At 43.6% G+C, this 20,671-nt stretch overlaps 1 protein-coding gene across 1 annotated transcript; it reads left to right on the top strand.

Moving 5' to 3' along the window:
• Positions 1–16,286: 16,286 nt before the first annotated feature.
• ccnh (cyclin H) lies at positions 16,287–20,624 on the top strand. The gene is made up of 10 exons (XM_069682607.1): positions 16,287–16,411; positions 16,508–16,632; positions 16,725–16,847; positions 16,937–17,010; positions 17,168–17,381; positions 17,471–17,634; positions 18,087–18,157; positions 18,278–18,380; positions 20,320–20,383; positions 20,476–20,624. Exons 2-10 carry the CDS (start codon positions 16,516–16,518, stop codon positions 20,500–20,502), a joined length of 957 nt encoding a protein of 318 aa, XP_069538708.1. The 5' UTR covers positions 16,287–16,411; positions 16,508–16,515; the 3' UTR covers positions 20,503–20,624.
• Positions 20,625–20,671: the final 47 nt, after the last annotated feature.

The following is a 20,671-nucleotide window of genomic DNA, read 5'->3' as shown; positions in this document are numbered from 1 at the left end:
AGGCCCCTTGACAAGGTCCCATTGATGACCTCATTGGTACAAGAGCGCATGTGTGTGGGTCGGACGACTGTGGTCACTAGAGGTCAGAGTTTGTGAACCGAGCACCGCGACCTTCCTCCCCGGAGACTCGCACTGATGGACTCCTGAGCCTGTTAGTGGACATCATTAAGGACTGTGGCTGGACAAGTGAGGGATTAATGACCCTTGACATGATGAGATGATAACCTTGAGGACTTTTAAGCAAAAAGTGTAAAGACTTGGAAAACTAGCTATAATGCTAGCAAATTATCAGGAGGTCTTAGCCGTAAATGCATGGCTAAAAATGCACTAAAACATCACACCAGTTGCACACGTCCATTGATGTTAATGTCAGCAGGAACTAACGCTGACCTTGACCTACAGTGATGTTTATTTCTAGGCAGAGAAATTGAGAGAAATATAAGACTGAGCTGTAGTAATTGAATTCACAGTGCCTGCTTAAAGCACCACGACAGAGAACATTTGAGTTGGAAAAAAAAGGGGGCAAAATATGCACAGGAAGTCATTAACGATGCAGAACTGTGAGTGGGAAATGATAATTAACTGTAGATGGGGTCTTTAGAGGGACAGTCTTTGAGGATTGCATTTTCCAGCGTTGATCTCGAGGTTAACTATTCTGCATGGAAATAAGGGGCCAGAGGTGCAGCGTTTTCCTGACCACCAGCTACATCCAGAATTAGCATGTAAATGTGTGTTTTGTATCCATATGAGCATTTGCATGCTGGTTTTCATATGAATTAGCACCTGGTTCTATTATCTCTCCAATAGCATCAAAACTACAACTTCTCGCGTAGCCGCTGCCCCCTTTCACCTCATCCCAGCCTCCTCCTCATCATCATCACCATCACCACCGCCATGACCGCCTACAAACCTACACGACTGCGGGGATCTATACGAGTACAGATGAGATGCTGCATTGTCCCACGTCTCCTTGTAACCCCCATGATCATAAATCTGCCTGCATGGCCTGTGATCGTTTATGAGCACTTTACATGAAGATCAGTCTCACAAACAACGCCCTTCAGCCAGTAATGAAAGCCGAGCGTCAAAGTTGAAGATCAATGTCGGGTTACGAGATCCCTGACAGGCCCTGCATGTATGTATATGAGCCTGTATAGCAAATGGATCTCCAAGGGATGTGGATCGAGAGGAATGGGAGATATGATCGTTCCATAACGACGGGTGACATTTTGCCCCTATATGAAACTCAAATAATGGAGCATGAGCATCTTTTTTACCTGAACTTTGGGCCTTTAAATAATGGTCAATCAAACAGACATAAAACCGAGATATTAGTGAGTTTGAACGCTCATTGTTGACCTTAAAAGAAAGTCTTTATTCAAGATCTTCCTAGCTACTTTTCATCCACTTTTCTAATCATATTATACGTAAAAATTGTCTTTGTTAGCTGCAAAAGCATCGAGCACAGAATCTGTGCAAAACTGAGTGTTGATGAATCTTGTTGAAGCCACAGGCTACCTGAAACAAGCTAAATCCCCAGACTGGGATAGGCTTTCAGTCGGTGGCTAAGGGGGGGTCAAGGGTTAAATGACTGAGGTCAGAGTGACTTGAACCTCTGTCTGGGGACCTCTCAGATCAATGAAAGGGTGTTGAACATGTGTGCTCATAATGGAGGATTGATTAGAGGAAGGACAAGTGTCGGAGGGGATGATTGGTCTCTGGTCAGTGTGACTGAGAGCGAGTCTATTATCCTATCAAAGGTCATGTTTGATTGAAAATTAAAGGTGCACTCCTGAGAAAAACAAGTGCCTCTATAAAATGCATTGTTTGTTACTGTCCTCTAGAACAATACATGCAAGTATTTTCTGATTTAATTTCCCGTATTGGACGGATATTTTGCCCTCTACATCTAAATCCGTTTTATGACATGAGTCAACAACAGTCTGATTAAAGGAGAAATTTGCCCCTGGAAAAGCCACTGTCAGTCAAAGCTGGTGTTCTCTGTAATCAATAGAAGCAATAATATTTGAAATTGCCGGCATAGCTGTGGAGAAAGTTGTACACAGCTCGTGGTTTCGCCCATTCTACATTCCTACAACACCCAGCGTGCATTGCGCCCCTCCCTCTGAAAGGAACGGCCCAGCGAGAGATGCTGGAGTGAAATACTACCGTTTTCACTGCAGGCAACGGGTCAGAGCGGTACAGAATCCGAAACACGACGAGAATATACCGGTGGATTGTCTAAAAAATCTTCAGGTCTGCAGTCTACATTTCAAACCTGACGATTCTGAACGAGCCATGACATCGGAGACTGCCGTCCTAGATTGAGGAAGTGTAGTTTAACAAGCTCCCTGGCAAACCTCCGCCAGACTACATAAAATGCGTCATCTGGTTTTCCAGAGGAGAAGCAGATAGCATCCTCCAAAGGCACAGAGCATTTTTTTTCCTACCATAATGGAATTAGCTCCCCATAATAGCATGATAGGACTGAGGTTGAAAATCGGCGAACTGGCCCTTTAAGGGCCCAAAACAACTTGGTAAGGTTGATGGAAACATCATGGGTTGGGTGAAGATAAGGGGCCCTTCATTGGGTTAAAATATTAGTTTTTGTTGATCCATCTATCCACCCTGAACTCTTTCCTAACATCACCTAACTTCCTGTTATGCTCCTATCAGAATTACTGCAGCTGCTGCAAGGCTTCATCACTTTCACTTAAATGTCATTTTAAGGCACTTGCTGAGATGACTGATTCTTGTTTTTTGTAAGAGATAGTTGAAAAAGCACAACAGTAAAGAAAATCTAGCTACCATTAATTACAGCTACCTTCAAACCTCGACTTCCTGTTGTTGACCTGATGCTGCGACCAGACTCCGCCCTGGCTGTGCCCAGGCAGGTACCAGCTCAGATCAGCTCCCCGCTCTCTGGCCCCGGCCACAGATTAAAAACACGTCTCCCTTTTGCCCACTTTCATCTATGGCCAAGTGTCCAACCAAGCATACCCTACGCCTCCTCTCTTATCCTCTTCCTCCTCCTGCCTCTGCTTTCTCTCTCCTGCAGGGGAGAGAGTGGCATGCAGGGACAAACCTGAAACCTCAAAAAAAAAAAAAGGGAAAAAGTAGGAGAAACAGGAGGGGACGGGCATTGAGGGGTGGGGATGGGCATTGAGGGGGGGAAAAAAAGGGGGCGAGGAGAAAGAGAGAAACGCACATTGTACTTTTCAAATGGATGGGAAATGATTCGCTGGGATTTGCTGACAATTATACGGTGGGGTTTAATCAATTCGGACCATTCACAGCGTGGAGAGGGCTGATCCCCCAGTACAAAGGAACAGACCGTGGGAGGGCGGTACCTGAGAAAGCGCCGGCCTGGTGTAAGTAACATGAGGCAACACTCCCCTCCCCGCACATTGCACTGCAGCATATGGCCCCTCTCTGAACTTATTAGCTGGCGGATTAAGGCCAATCGCGGGGACCCAATGGCCTGTGGCTGCCACCCTCCCTCGCACCTCTTCACCCCCAGGAATGAGGCTGACTGACAGGGGGCATTGTGTTGGGCACCTAGCTCGCCACACCCCTCACTTACCCTGTCATGCGGTGCAGTTTGATGAGGTTATTTGGTGGAGAGAGCAGGATCTGACCATTAACCTTACAGCTGCAGAACACACTCTACATAGAACTTAGAAATTAGCACCAGAAGAGCTACCTTCAGACGTGTCTACATCATAATCATTCATAAGATAATTCCACCCTTCCCCTTTGTCCACTATATAGAAAAACTACCTGCAAATTAGCACGCGGCTCGGCTATGGAGTGGATTAAAAGCACCTGAATGTGAACACACAGATTAGCCCTGTAGATATGAAGTCTAATTAGCATCTCATTGCAACTCGACATGCCAGCTCGACATGAGTGCAGACACGCTGAGAGAAAAGGCTCCATTGGCCAGAGGTTGATTATAGGTCCATTATGCACACAGTACTTAGTGATGGGCTGAGAGGAGGAATTAAGAGCTTGATGGCTACTGCGAGGGGACCTGGGCTGAAGTACAGGAGGTGTTAGCCGTCAACAGGGTCTCAGGTCTACAGGAGGCCAGGGCTGGGGGAGGCTGTCGAGCAGGTTCTGGCCTTGCTGAGTATTCATGGAGAGAGATTTGACAAGAGAGGAGCCCCCTATTTAAGCTCGCATTTGATCTGGCGAGCGGCAGGTGATCCTCTGCCTCTTTTTGTGTCCGACCGCAGGGGTTCGTCGACCCCTCGTGACCTGTCTTACCTGACGCCCGTCAGGACGCCTCATTTAGTCCCGAGTATCCATCCATCCTGGACCTCCACCTGGCCACGGGGTTGCAGGGTCAGCTCCTTACTGAGACAGCGGGGGTGCTCCAGGCCTGCTCTGCTAATCCCCTCATATAGTAGGAGGTGTCGGAGGACCCAAAGGCCACAGAGGGAGCAGAGGAGCCATCTTCCTGCTTCTTTTAGAGCGGATTAGAGGCCCAGCAGGGGGTTCGGTCTTCGGGAGCGAGGCCTCACGCTTGGAGATCATGAAGGCATTTCTTAGAGGAGCAGGGGAAGGACCAGGTTTCCTCCTGAGACCACCTGTGACCTCTCAGATATAGCACCCATCCACAACGTATGCAGACGACTCCTCAGTTCATATGAGGCGCATTGTTGACAAAGTGCAATATCTTCTATTGTGGAAAGCCTCTTCTCCTCTTAATGGTTCCCTTCATGTGTTTGTTTGTTTGCTTTCAAGAAGGAGTTCTCATTAGAAAGAGCCGAGCAGTTGATCTTTAATGAGAGGGGAAATCCTCTCCCCCTTCTCCCCGCAGGATGGTTCACCATACCTTATCTAGAGCCCCCCCTTTGCTAGCTTTCATGTGTGTCTCGTCACTCTGTGGTGAGTGACTGCTCCTCAGAGAGACCGCGTCTTTGAGAACCAATGATTAATGCTCTTTGAGGATGGGACTGTTGAGGAGGGGGCCACCGCACCTCGGCTTCTTTACGTACAAAGCAAAAGACTCAACATAAACAGTGAAGTGTTGGTTAAGAGAAACAAACTGCGGGAGCTTCATGCACATCGGCATCCTAATATCTTTTTCTCCAAGATCTCGAGATCCACCCACCTCCGTCCAATCAACGCTTCTGCACTTTGCGTCGCACCATCTCTGACACCCTCTCACCTCCGAACACAGCCCAGAAGCTCGGCCTCTCCGATGAGAAGCCCTTCTCGCAACAGAACGGGCGAGAAACACTGTTTTAACAGTGAATACACCCAGTGCTGAACAAATATGTCAGGAGGTTTAGCACAGAAATTCAGACAAATTTAATTTCTTTCCGTCACTGATGCCAAAAAAAAAACCTGCGGGCTTATGAACGATCCCCACGCTAAATGCTTGCAATGCTCCAGAGCATTTAAAAACAGCTATTAGATAACCATAGCGATAAAGCCAAGAATAGCCTCAATGCAAGGGCAACTGTTAGCATTTCAGATTAGCTCCGTGCTGAACCTCAGGGTTCATTTAGCTGCATTTGCTTCCATTATCGACTGAATAAGCAGATCCGACTGGCAGGGATCCATTTCTCTCCACACACTGTAGCACTTTATCTCCGTCTGAGCCCACTCAAATCACGTTAGCCGGCCAAATCAGGTTAGCTCCTCTTAAGCGTCAAACGCACTTTTAATTCAAAGCATCACTTCATCGACACCAGACTTGTTGGCATGCCAGAAGTCTGGGTTGTCAGTTCCTCTGCACTGATCCACATCCAGCGGGGTCAGACAGATCAGGATATTGCGTGTGTGTGTGTGTGTGTGTGTGTGAGAGAGAGAGAGGAGGGGCGGGGTGTTAGGCTGTGAGATATTTTTAGGGTTGGAAGAGAAGAGTAACTGACAATCTGGCAGTCCTTCACTCTGACATGTGTGTTTGATGGTACGCGCAACCCAGCGTCGGCCTCCGTGACCCGCTGCTGACACCGAGGGTGGAGTGTGTGACAACGTGCTGCCGTTTGTGCTGCAGAGGATCGCAGCTTGTTGAGGGTGGGTTGGTGGGGGCAAGGATGAGGCTGAGGGGGGGTTGGAGCTGGGGACAGGGGTTGCGTCGAGACTGCCAATCTTCGTGGTTATTGAAACACACCCGTGAAAGTGTTTTAGCAGCTTCTTTGTTACACATTAGTTGTGAGATTTATCCCAGAAAAGATTAAAGAATGCCTCCTTATTTCTGACATTTACACATGTGTAAGAACAGATTCCAACGAATCTTAATGACATCTCTTATAAATATGTCGCTCATCATTTCCCCTTTGTGGTCATTCATTTTTGACCCCTTACACATGCAGATAAAAAGCAGACTTGTGAGCAGGCCGTACCGCTGTGTCCTATCTATAATAAATCAGCAGTGTGCATGCAGAACAGCCAGTGGTACACAGGAACAGTATCTCATTGCTTTTACACTCCGAGGGGGTTCGGTGTAGACATTTGTTGAGTCCGACTACAATCCGAGCAGGATTTATCAACAGACCTCTGCTCTTATCCCCCCGCGCTGCCTGCCAGGTACAGTTAAAGTCCATCTCTATAAAGAGCAAAGAGATGTACATGGTGCAAATGAAAGAGAACTCCACTCTCTTGTCAGAAGTTGAATTTCCTCTTTTCATGCGCCTGAGGCCTCACTTGCGTCATATAAGACTCCCTGACCGTATAGGAGATACAGGGCTTAGTCTGAGAGCCTTTAAGTTACCAGAATAAAAGCAGAACTCCTATAACTGTATTTACAAAGTATTGCTCCGTGTGATTCCTGTTATTGCACCGTTCCCAAAAAAACTCTAATAATTCCGCCGTCTTTGACATTTTACTTATTTTGTCGTAATATTTCTCGCCTGTACCATTCCTTTGATTCTGCAGGAGCAATTTGCTGCACACACACGGAACAATTATGCTCTTGAAAATAACTGAGACTGCAGGTCGCTGTGACTCACACACACACACGCCGCGAGGTGGAGTCAGGTAGTCTGATTGTCTGAGGCTAATAACAGCCGAGTGGGAGGAAGAGGTGCGCAGAGGAGAAGTTAAAAAGGCTATGAGGCTTACAGTGGGCGTGGGCGGATGTCTGAACATGTGTGTGTGTGTTTGCGCGAGGGCACAGTGTAAGTGTAGGCACAGTGTGGTACACTAACCCTATCCTGATAAATGTGTGGGATGTGAGGATCGTTGTGGAGCCTCAGAGCCAATCTGCCCAAGACCCTCACTGTAGCCTGAGGGCCTCCTCAGTGCCGTCCCCCACCTGTCTGTCTCTATTTCTCTCTCTCCTGCTGTTCAGACACTCAACGATTGACTGGGAAAAAAAAGCTTTTTCTTGTGGTTTGAAGTGGGTAAATTTGTGCAAATTTCTTGGAAATTCTACGGCCTAACTTAAGACCAAAATAAACCTTCACTTGAAAGTATTCATCAGAAAATAAAAGCATGTGACTTCATATTGAGTTTGCCAAAAAACTACAAAAAAAAAAGCACAAAAATATCCAAAAATCTAATCCTAACCAATTATTATTGACAAGGTACATCCAGGCAATTTTAATGAGACTTTTTTTAGAGCCATTATTACCACTTTCTGCTGACAAGTCCATCATTAAGAGCGTCCCACATTAATTCAATGCACAATGCCCTCCTCTGTTGAAACTGTGAATTAGCTGCTTCGTTTACAGTACAGCGAGAACGACGATCACTCTGCAGCCAACGCTGTAATAAACCGTGCTGTGCATCAACAAACAGACATTACAAAGTGTGTGAAACACAGATGACACGAACACTTTGTAAATGTAATTTTTTTTTGCATTTGAACTGATGAGAGGAGCAATATAGAGAGCTGGAATCAAATAAAGACAGAAGGAAGAGGAAGAGGAGAGCGATGCAGGATGAGTGTGCGCGATGGGGCCCGAGCAGCAGACGGAATAAGGTGGGTTTTGATCAGGAGTTTCTTTGGGATAATTGTCAGGATGTGCTGTTTGGAAGATGACTGACAAAAGGAGAAATGTGACAGTGGAATTTGTTGAGGAAACATGAAAATGTGTCACACATCCGTCAAACAAAGAAATGCAATATTTATGGATTCTTGAAAACCCTCTCTCTCTCTAGACACACACACGCACGCACACACAGAGACATTGTTAAAGTCTTCTCGGCGTCTTCTCCACAAATCATTTCCCATGTCGTCATGCGTCTCCCTCACGTTCGCTCATAAAAGGATTAACATGCAAAAAAAGGCTGTTTACATAACAATGACAGGAGTGTTTAAAACTCCACACTTCAGAACATGATTATGAGAAGCATGGGAAAGTTTAAACGCACCTCCAGCACATGTAGGAGACATTCTTTTTATTCTTTAGCTACCCATAATGCTTTTGGTGATTACAGGACTACGAACAAAGCGGCTCCTTCTTTTTTCTCTTACAATTGTTCCTTTATTTTTAATCAGACTTCTCGTGTGTTTTGAGGAAAACTGAGATTTATTTTAGGAATGATTTGATACTGACAAAAAATTTTGGGTTGTGTCGAATATTTGTGGTTGTTAAATTGTAGGCCAAGGCCCAGCAATCAAGCCATTAATAGCTACATAATGCTCCAACGCTAACACACGCATACACGCTTGTCGTCACTGATGATTAAAAGAAAAGAAAAGAAAGACAAACAGAAAGAAAAGGAAGGTTTTTGTGTTTGTTTTTCCTTTTTTCCAGAGAGCCCCGTCGATTAATTAGAGCTATCTGTCTGAAGACCTCCTGCTGCGCTTAAACAACTTCTCCTCCCTCACTCCTCTCTCTTTCTCTAACACACACACACACACACACACTCACAAACACACCTACTAAGAAAACAAAAGGCCACTAATCATTTGAAGCCTGCTCTTTGTAGGTGGGGCCCGGTCATTATCAGGCCTCAGCAGCGCGGCTTTTTGTTGGTTTTTAGCTCTGCATCCTCAATCAATCGCTAACAGGAAGAACTTTAATCAGGGTTTTAATGCAGCTGTACAAGAGGTGGGCCGGCCCATTGTGCGCCTCTGAAAGGGCCGATCGGAGGGGAGTCCTCTCGCGTTTCTTTACATTCACCTGCTGGGCCCTATTGGGTCTCTGTCTGAAAGAAAAGGACAAGGGGAATGAATAAAGAACACAGTGTGTCCGCTCAACCAGCCTATGGGTTAATCAAGGAGCTACTTGTCATCTCCACAGAGCCTCACAGTTCTGCTGGTTAAGCTCTCCCCTTCTCTTTCCCAGGACAATTCAGACGCGCTGAGGAGCCGGGACGGGCCGAACAACAGCACGCCATAACACAACCATGAGCTAATGATATGCCGCGCGGAAATGAGTGTACGAAGCGAGAGGGGGTGCTGGGAGAGGGGAAGGACGGAGTGGGGAAACTTTATCGACTTCACAGAGGAATGTAATTTTGAGAGAGTGAAAAAAAGGATGAAATAAAATCTAATACAAACACGACTAACATACAGCTATAGTAGGGCTATGCTGTAAGAGCAGTGCAGGCTCTGCATTCAAGCACATCATAGAGAATAGACCTCTGCAATGTTATGTAGATGTTGTCTGTAATTTGGCACCTGAGCCGTGCACACGAACACCGCCCTCAGAAATTTATCACACACACACACACACACACACACACACACACACACACACACACACACACACACACACACACACACACACACAGAACTTAGACTGAGGTGACGTAAATTCAGACCCTGGATCTCTAGAAAATCTAAACACACCTTCAGTGCAGTTTCATCAAGATGGTGTCACATGCTAAAGGTGCAGTGGGGCAACATTAGCTCAGTTTCAAAGCCGGTTAAATGATGCTCTTACCCCATCTAGTGAAAAGAACGAGTAATTCTCTTGTGTGTGTGTGTGTGTGTGTGTGTGTGTGTGTGTGTAATTCTCTTAAATGAATCTTTTAAGACTCTTAAGAAGAATTAAAACAGGAAATGAACGAGTTAACACATTTCAAAATGTGATGCAAGCCTGAGAGTGTATGGCAGTAAAACTGCAGGAAACATAAAGTGTAAAAAATCATGTATTTATGCTGTTTTTATGATATTAATTATATATTTGCTTCTGCTTAATATTCGGCACACACAGACCACAAGAGGGCATTATTTAATCAGAGCATTGTGGTGACAGATTACTCTGAGGATGGCAGGTGTACTCAGCTTTATGGACTAAAACAGCAAAAACTGGAGCGTTTTAAATGACTGAGAACTTATTTGCTCTGTTATTGTTATTGTTATGAATATTATAATGATTTAATGGAAATTAAACATTAAAGAAAAACTATAAACGCCGTTTCATACGACAAAAAATGAGCAGAATTTCTAAAAGAGTCTCATTTGGAAACAAAATGATTGAAAGAAATACATTTAAAAGTCACACCAATGATAATATTGTCTAAAATCTAATGTCTCTATTTAGATAGTTTCCATTGCCATATGTTAGAAGAACTACATTTAACAGAGCAAAGGATCAAATCTACATTTCCTATCAACATGTTTTCTGTATGAAGCTCAGCCCGGCGCCTGTGTGACATTTCCAGGATAAAACGTGTGCAATTTGTGTCTCACAGAGGGAGCGCTGGAAATATGCGTGTAATTTAAACGTCAGGTTTGTGGGAGACAATGTGGACTGGTGACTAATGGCTGATCCACCTGACAGGGCTTTTTGTTGAAGTCCACAGGAAGTCCACAGGAAGGCTTCGCAGCTCTCCTGCAGGGCCTGCTGCACTTAGAAGAAAACTCTCTGACAAAAGGGACGGCGGCAATTAGGAAAACAAAAGAGAGGAGGGTGCCATGATTATTAGCAGGGGCACTTGTGCAGCCGACACCCAGCTCTCACACTGTCAGGGACGCAGCCTCAGAAAATAGATCCTCTAGTTTGTAGAATGTTTTCATTAAAGCTTCACAGAGAGGAAACGTGAATTAAAATGTTTTTCATTTGAAATTGTTGTTATTTATAAAGGAAAATAGTGTGGTCTTTTTCTTTATTATTCTGCCTGTCTTCATTTTATTTCCTGGAATAAACGAGTCGAGAATTAAAAATGAACATCGCGTTAAATTGATAATGACTGCGTTTAGAATCACTTGAGCTTGCTCAATTAACACAATTCAAATGAGATAAATACACCGTGTGCACATGCTGCTTCAATTTTATACACTTGCGTTTTTTTCTTTTTTTTTACAAGCTGCTTTTAAAAGCTTATTTCAGCTGATTTGCAGCGCTGGAGTGCTGATTGTGACAGGCACTCTGCAGAAGGTCAGCTATTCACCTGTAAGTCGAGAAATTACCCTGCCTAATTTCTGCTGTCCTTCAGGTGCAGCCTGACAGCCTGCTTTGCATTTTAATGCAGACAGCCTGATTATTAAATCTTAGAGGGCTTTTATTTATTTATTTTTTTTACTCTGAAATAAATGGCTTGTGTTGCTGGGCAACGCGACTTGATCAAACAGGGTTCCCTTCCCCCGTTTGCAAGCTCATAATTCTTCGTCTATATTCAGGCATCCTCTTCTTAATTAGATTAAGATGCAAAAGCCCCCACTGCAAGCACATTCACACTAATGTAATAATCACATTCACACACTGAAACACACACACACACACAAAGCACAGCTTTGACACCCATTCTGCCAATTAGAAAAAAAACTATCAGGGTGAAAATCACACCTTTTTTCGGGTGCATAGAATCTTATTTCTAATGTAATTTAGCAGATATTATTTATGTAACATTAAAAAAATACATTTGCAATCCTTTTGTTGTAATATTAGGGATCACTTTCTGTTACAAACAGGAAAAAATACACTTTTTCTGATATATTCAGATTTATATAAAAATGAGAGAAATAAATTAAATATTTTTTGCAAAGAAAAAAAAAATCTGCCTGATAATTACACAACACAAAATGCAGTCCAGCCTCAAACACACTCCAGCTCTAGGCCATGCATTACTGCAGCAGGACGCTACACCCTAAACGGCCCGGCTATTTGCAAAGGTGAGCACATGCACGTTGATGTAAAGGGTCATTTGGAGGACTTGTTGGAGCTCGCTGCTGTGAACGATTTCCAGCAGAACGGCTGCACTCCCACATCACTCCATCTGTCCTCCTCTACATTACATCCAAAGAAGGTGCTCAGAATGATGGAGCACGCCGTGTGTGTGTGTGTGTGTGTGTGTGTGTGTGCCCGCACTCCACGCTTTACAAATGAGCAGGACTTACTTTGTTTTTCTAAATACAACATTTCCATCTGAGAGGAGGGGGGAACAACAGAAACATTTCTGCACTCTTTGCATTTGTCTTCAAGGTAAACTTAAATGGGTCATTAAATTTCACTCAATTCTCGCTGGTCTCACTGTGGAGGGAGAAGTTGTATGCATATATAGCAAACCAAGGACAGTTGGATTTGCAGGAGAGAGCGTGCCATTTCTGCTCTCCCTGGAGCTACGGCTTTGATTGAATCCTGGAATGAGTTGAAATGTCACAAATCCCCACCAATATGCTGGAAAATGAAAATTGGCCTTGGGGTTTTTAAGGTTCCCATTAAGGATGTGCTTAACACGTTCTGTTAAGTGTGGTTGGAGTGCATCAGAAATACAACATAATCACGTGTCTGTGCACACTCAGGCTAAATTTATTGATGCTGGTGAAGGGCAAGGAGGGCTCAGGATGAGGCCTCAGCAGGAGAAAAGCCAGGAGGTAGCCGGCTCCAAATTAAACTTGAGCAAAATGGAGGAATTACCATGCAAGGCTGGTGCTATGAGAGCCGTGTACATCCTCAAAATCTGTCTGAACGCTAAAACTGGCTTTTATCACCAGCATCCTTTAACACATCTGGCTTCCTTTCAGTTGAATTACAGCATGTGATACCTTCTGCTATGTCTCAGTTTATTAAAAATAACAAACTCTGCATCTACATCCGCATCTCTGTTCACGCCTGTCTCGCTCTGGATGCACTGATTTGATACAACCGTCCTCCTGCCTCTCTCAGGTAGCTGTGTTTTCAGGAAACAGGGAAAATGACTCTCCTAGCTGCTTAGTATTCACGTCACGTAAAGTGGGTCTGTGTTCCTCATTTAGTGCCGTACTGTACAGCTGGGGAGCTGCCCGGCGCGCGGCGGCAGTATGCAAATGAGTGTGGATTTGAATGGAGATGGAGGTAGACACAAAGCTCAATTAGAGACACACACAGAGAGAGGGAGAGATGGTGGGGGAGCTTTGAGTGTCTGGAGGGGAGGCATGAGGGGGGAGTGGGGGGGAAAAAAACCCTAATGCCAACCTGAGGAAACCGATGTATGGACACATTCAAACACAAAGGCACACACACACACACACACACGCATGTGGACGTGCTTAAATCGCCGGGCAGGTTTGTAAATTCTTCAGACAGGCGGCTGATCTCTGAGGGGGCTCAGACGGCTCAGCTCTGTGATGCGTTTCAGTCACACCAATCACACTGAGAATATCCCACATCATCCATATCACACATATCATCAAAAACAAGCACACGCAGGTGCAACTTCCTCTTTTGTTTGAGTCTCAAAGAGACCCTCTCCCAATGCAGCACAGAAAAGTAAAGAGAGAGAGGGGATGGCGGCCATTTTGTTCTTGGGTGTTAGTCGATGCCCGGCAGCAGTGCATATCACCTGACCCAGCGCCTGCATGAGTGTCCTTGGAGGAGGCTCTGACATCAGCACTGCCACCCCTAGTTGCCATGGCAACGGCAGTGCACTTGGGGGGGTGGGGGGTGTTTGTGCATGATGGAGGGCAGGATAATTAATATGCACATGTATAGGGGCGTCTGAATGCAGGTTTAATTGTATTTGTTGGTGTGTGAAGCTTAAATTGGATTGAACGCTGAAAGAGGAATATCAAAGAAGAGGTAAAAACAGATTAAGCGAGCTCATTGGTCAGAGAAATCATTTGCATCTTTGTCAAGGTTATTTCCAAATGATTTCCTTTCATACAAGAAAGTAACTTCACAGGGGTGGGGATAATCCTGCTCATCCTCCTCCAGACTCTCCCTCCCTCCCTCCCTCCTCCTCCTCCTCCTCTTCCTCCTTCTCCACAACATTATCGTCATCATGAATACTTTACAAAGCTGTGTACAGCCAAGGTGATGCCTCACACGGCATCAATCTGCCGGTCAGCGGCTGACTTTGTGTCCATGAATTGTAATAATTTCAGGTTTTCATATGCAGCAGAAATATAACAGGAAGGAGTGCAGACTTGAGTCTGAATGGATGGAAAGTAACTTGATCAGGGAGGCTCAAAGATCATTCGGCTGATTTGCAGGTGGCAAAAAAAATCACCCAAGTTGATTTCCTATAAAACACTGCCTGTCAGTTTATATAGGTACAGCCTTTAGTCATAGACACACAAGCAAAACCACCTCAAATACACACTTAAGCACACACAGAGTTTGGTTTCAAAGGCATAATGCATTCTAAAAAATAAAGCTGCATTCACAAGTGTTAATTATAATTCTAAGTGTTTAAAAAGGTATAAATATTGATATATAAAAACGTCATCCACACAACAGTAAGATTTTATGCCAAAAAGCAGACTGAAAGGTGTTCAGTTAACTGACAACACAGACCTACATGCACGCAGTCACTCACGCACGCGAGCATTACACGCCCTATCAGCGCGCGCACACACGGGCTCACATACAGTAAACGTTGCAATGGTCTCATCAATAATGCATCGGCACTTCATGTTTATGCAATTTAGGCTACATGGCAAAACCGAGCGATGGATACTGTAGATGTAAGCCCGGCGCACAGTGAACGCAGAGCGGTTTTACAAGCCTATCACACACACACGCACACACACTCACGTACACTAAGGCTACAGCTCACGCATAAAAGTTTAAATATTTTCAGCATGTACAAAAAGAGATTAAGATAATAAAATAGTCCTCAGCACGTACCTGTTAAAGCATTATTTCTTTGATTCGGGTTTATGCCGGCTTGAAGGGCTTCATGATAACACGGCACTAAGGAAATAAAACTAGCTGCGGTGATATGCAAATTAACGGCTCCTGCTGAATGCACGTCCATTTATTATTCATAAATTACTCATGTTTATGCAAATGACGGTATACGGAAACACTGGTGGGGGTTGAGAGGCTCCGTCTAAACATACTGTGTGATTCAATTTCTGTTCTGCTCTTCCATCTAAAATGCTCCAAATCCAGGAATCTGACCAACATTTTCAGAAAGCTGCTCAGCTATTCTGAAGTTTCCTCCAGGTGCTCAGTGAGCTGAGGGAAATCAAAGGAAGTGGATCAGTGGAACAGTGCAAATCAAATAAAGGGGAAATCTTGAAATCAAGTTATGAAACACGCCCTCAAATGTCGCCTACAATACATAAACGACATATATTTATCTAGCCTATTTCATTCATTTTACAATTTAAATATGCTTACATTTCTAAACCTGTGTGACCTACTATAGAGATTTATTCCTGTGTGTAAGTGTTGTATTTTGATAAGTAAGCGTGCCCTGTATATTACGTTAATTGTGTTTGAAACCTACTGGCCTTATGTCTATAGAGTTTAATAGTATAAGGCCTACTTTTTATCTAATTAATGCTAACCTGCGCTATTAGCGTGTGTTTGTGTGTGTGTGTGTGTGTGTGTGAGAGAGAGAGAGAGAGAGTATACCTGCAATGAACGTCTGCACTGCTCATCCCTGTATATAGACAAACTGTAGCCTACAAACAAAGAACAAAGAACTGTAAATACATTTTAAACGAAAATAAAATAAAACACTTTTAAAAAGTTATGGTTTACAGTTGTCACTTTTTTGTCTTTAACTGCTGTCTATATTATTCACTTTTATCTTAAGTTATCTTTACTTATCTGTATATATTTTTAAGAGTAAATTCAGCATTTTCAGTTTATATTTTAAGTTAAACAGCACATATTTTCTAAGTGATTATAATGCTCCAGTTTTATGCAGATCTGTTTACATATTTTGTCTGTATCTCCTTTTATATAACTAATTTAGTATTTTTATTTTGACTCTTGGCAATGCATGTTTCCCATACCAATAAAGCTCTTTTGAATTGAATTGAATTGAGAGAGGGAGAGAGAGAGAGAGAGAGAGAGAGAGAGAGAGAGAGAGAGAGAGAGAGAGGCGTGCTGACAAATACATTTCTATTGCGCATTTTATTGTAGTTTACGGTAGTAGCGCGTCATCAACGGGAGACAACGTGACGCTAAGAAGTAGCGACGCGCGTCAGTTTTATTATTGTTGGTGTTTGAAGTTTAACGATGGACTAAAGAGGCTGTATTGTACACGACTGTAACTACATACTACATCATTGTCATCGTTATCCGGTTTTGAATGGACTAGTGTATATTTAGACTCAATTAAAGTAAGTTAATTGATGCTAACGAAAACTAGCCACGCTGTTAGCAGCAAGCTAACTCTTGTTTTCCCTTACTATTCTTGTTGTGTTGTTTTCTTCCAGAAGCAGTCATGTTCCACAACAGTTCACAGCGAAAATGCTGGATTTTTAAAAGTGACGATGAACTTGAGCAGATGAGGTACAAGGCCAATCAGAAGTTTCGTAACAAGATCATAGAAAGTGGAAAGGTAAGTAGTAACTTAAATAAAGATATTAGCAGATGACAACAGACCACCGTGACAGCTGACTTTACCTGCTCCCGCCTCTCTGTGTGAATCAGGCTGGGCTGAGTGCGTCCACCTTCTTGGAGCGTCATGAGGAAGACGTTTTATTCAGACACTATGAGAAGAGGATGCTGGACTTCTGCAATGCTTTCAAGCCCGTCATGCCCAAATCTGTTGTGGTATATATGTGCTTTCTTTTCATCCATGTCGCAACAATATGAGGTTAATGTTTTTAGATATCTGACTTATGTGTGTCTCACTTGTACAGGGTACAGCCATCATGTACTTCAGAAGATTCTATCTGAACAACTCTATTATGGAGTACCACCCTAGGATTATCATGTGAGTAGCCCAGTTATGGTAAGAAATTAAAGACCTTATTTAATAGGATTATACTTTATAATAAATGATACAAACAATACTTGTAGATATGTTTGAACTCTGTGATAAATTAAGTTTTAAAAAACACAACGAACTCAAGTGTAGCTCTGTGTTTCAGGCTGACGTGTGCATACCTGTCCTGTAAAGTGGATGAGTTCAATGTGTCTAGCACCCAGTTTGTGGGCAACCTCCTGCAGGAGACCCCAGCTGGGCAGGAAAGAGTCCTGGAGCAGATCCTGGAGTATGAGCTCCTGCTGATCCAACAACTTAACTTTCACCTGGTGGTCCACACCCCTTACAGACCAATGGAGGGCCTGCTCATCGACCTGAAGGTAGGAAGACTTTCTGGTGAGCTTAACATTTACAATTATCTGTGCTTTCTCAATTTCATTTTTAATCATTCCTAAATGTCATCCCTCAGACGAGATACCCTACACTGGAGAACCCAGAGTCCCTGAGGAAGAGTGCTGATGACTTTCTAACACAGGCAACAATGACAGACGCAGGGCTGCTGTTTCCCCCCTCTCAGATTGCTCTAACAGCTATTCTGAACAGTGCCTCAAGAGCCGGTCTCAGTATGGAGAGGTGAGTCTTTAGGCATGCTCTGATAAAAACATGGGGAACATGGAATTTTAACATTAGATTTTGATTCATTTAGCAATAATAAATAGTGTCTGTGAAGGTTCTCAAGTCATCCAGGTCATGGTAATTCTAAACTTAATCCAAAAGGTAACTGGACTTTCGGATGAGAGGGGAAACATCTTCAATAACTGCAAGTCCAGTTGCATTAGTATTACATTTCATTGTAAATACACCAAAACAAAGTGTCTCAAGTATTGTGTGTCTTAAACATATAATACAACTGTATGTATATATCTGTGTGGGAAGTCTGTTTTTAGGTATTATTTCTGAAATCAAGTGTTTGTGTGACCTTAGACTTCAATTCATCTAAAGAAAAATGCAATGCATTTGTTTTATTTTTTCCTCATAATGTGTTAAATTAAATCAGCCTCCTTTTGTTAATTTCAAACATCCAGCTACCTGACAGAGTGTGTGGGACTGCGAGGAGACAAAGAGACTCTGTCGAAGATGTACGACTCAATGAGAAGTGAGTAAACGAAACCGTTTTAGACCACAAGGTGGTGCTATTGAGCTGCGTGAGCCTCACTGCAGTGGTTCGAGGAACAGTTTTCAGCTGATATTTTTGTTCTGTTCTGCGTTCTTGCAGGGATGAAAACCCTCCTGAAGAAGTACGAACTTCCCAAAGCCGAGGAAGTTAATATTTACAAACAGAAGCTGGAGAGGATTCATGCCGAGTTCAGCTCAAGCAAGTAAGGAAATATGTCCTGCTCATTCTTCTTTTGTTTTCCAATCATCAGAGCTCAAAGTATTGTCATATTTAAACCATATGTGTACGCTTGTAATCATAGATGTAAACTCTATTCCCCACACCCCAAGTAAGCGACTCAAGCCCTCTGTTGTCATACGTAGTAACAGTTTTATTTTAGCCAGGTTGTCGTATCTAAGATGCAAAAGGTTCAAGGTTCAGTATCAGGTAGAAAAATAAAAAGGAAAACATCATCAGCTGTATGAAATACAGAAAGGAAGTACAACAGCACGCCACATTCCTACCTACATCATCCATACCATGTAGCACAGCTGATATATTGGTATTGCTGATGAGGAGACGTTCAGGCTCATTTATCGGTCGCCAGTTGTCTGTTAACACTTGGTGAGGTCGGTGAGGTCCGTGGTATCTTAAGTGCATCTACAGTAAACAGTTTGGTAAACTCTTGAGCTATGACAGGCACAGATTCTGACTTTGCAGCTGCTTGAATCGTCAGGAGGCACGCGAGGCCAACCCTTACGACTGTGAGTTTTGAAGTTGATAAATCTGTGCGTGGCATGACTTCTCAGGATGAATCTACATGAAAACAGTCGGTGCAGAGGTGTACTGAAACGCCGCCAAAGGGGCAAAAGAGACTGCGAATGCATGAAAGCTTATTCATTCACACCCCGCGGCTTAAAGGAAGTTCATGTGATGGTAGTTAGAGCAGCATATATGTAGGCCCACACGCTATAGCAGGATCCATTCAGGGTTAACACATGCACAGGACAGGTTACAGATATCTCCTACAAACTTCTAGCTCTCAGCTCTGTTCAGCTAGTTCACACACAAACACCTTTTTACTTCTATACAAGCCTAAGTATATAATATTGACAAACAAAGCAGCGTATATAAAAGTAACAAGTGGTTCCAGTGCTGCGTGGAAGTCCATTCAAAAAGACAAGTGGTTAATGAAGGAAGAGCTTGTAGTATCAGGTGGCCCAGCGAGCGGAGGGTGTGTAGAAAGGGAGTTAAGGCTTGTGTCATCTTGGAGGAGGTGCTATGTTTTAATTCCCTGATGACGGCTACTTCAATGCTTTGGATTGCCTCCCCCATCATCCTTTTGTCCAAGGGAAGGAGTGGCTGATCAGAGGTCTGGTCCGACATCAACCACCAAGTATGACCAGTCAGGGGAAAGGCAAGCATACCAGGAAAGAAGTTCAGATACATCCGCAGTAGACTGCATCTCAGGTCCATCTTCATAGAAATCGTCTGTTCAAGGCTTCTTGTCAAACTTTTAATCAGTTCAACAAACTGTGAGTGTCTGAAGCGTTTTGGGAAGGGCTTTGGAAGGACAGTATTCAAATATGCAGCAAGTGGTTTCCCATGGAGAACAGCCATATTGCGTTTGAACCGCCTGGAATCTAGGCCACATGCTTATAAATACAAACTGACTTTCGTCTTCGGTCGTGCGCCTCAGGGGGACGAGGCCTCACTTTGGCTGGCTGGCTGTGTGGTCCCGCTACCACACTTTGATTCTCAGCTGGAAATCTGTAAAACTCACATTACCTGGATGGCAGCAGCCAGTGACATGATGGTGCACTCTGTCCTGTAAGATAAAGTGGACAGGTTTGTGAAAGGCACACGCTTGGGGGGGAAATGCTGAATTGTGGCGTCCAAATAGATGTATTCACTAAATATGTGAGCTAGTCTACATAAACATACGGTTGAAAATGAAGAGATGTGAAACTACAACTACTAAGGAGGCAATGAAGGTGTGGTGGAAACTAGATGCCATTCTTCACTAAATGAGTGGGCAAAATGGACTCGAAGGAAGGGTTTGGACACGGACATTGAACATTGAGTTCACCAACAATAGCTGCTTGTTCCGATTATGACATATCCGCTCTGTTGCATGTTGACTTCACTTTTTTGTATTGCAGCAAACGAAAGAGAGGATACGAAGAAGATGGTCATGTAGCAAAAGAACCACGTTTGGAAGAAGAGGTAGGACTGTGTTTTGCATCACAGGAAGGCAAACTTCATTAAGCTCTATATTTGTTGTAAAATCCTGATTTTTGTTTTCTTCTTTTTTGCAGGAATGGACTGATGAAGACCTGCTATGAGCATTTAGCACAAAGTTTTAAGTTGATATGCTACTTCATTCCAGTGTTGAACCGTCAAAGATCGACTGTGAGAGTGTTATATTTACTTTTCTACAGGTTATTGTAGAAACTTTGCTTTTCCTTTGTTCTGCAGTAAGAATAAAGATATTTTTCTACATTTTTGCATCAT

This window comes from Semicossyphus pulcher, unplaced genomic scaffold, assembly GCF_022749685.1.
Source record: "Semicossyphus pulcher isolate SPU_LCO1_2020_fin unplaced genomic scaffold, fSemPul1.0.p SCAF_6, whole genome shotgun sequence".
NCBI lineage: Eukaryota > Metazoa > Chordata > Actinopteri > Labriformes > Labridae > Semicossyphus > Semicossyphus pulcher.
Note: the sequence above shows the minus strand (reverse complement) of the source record. Positions and strands in the feature narration are given on the sequence as shown.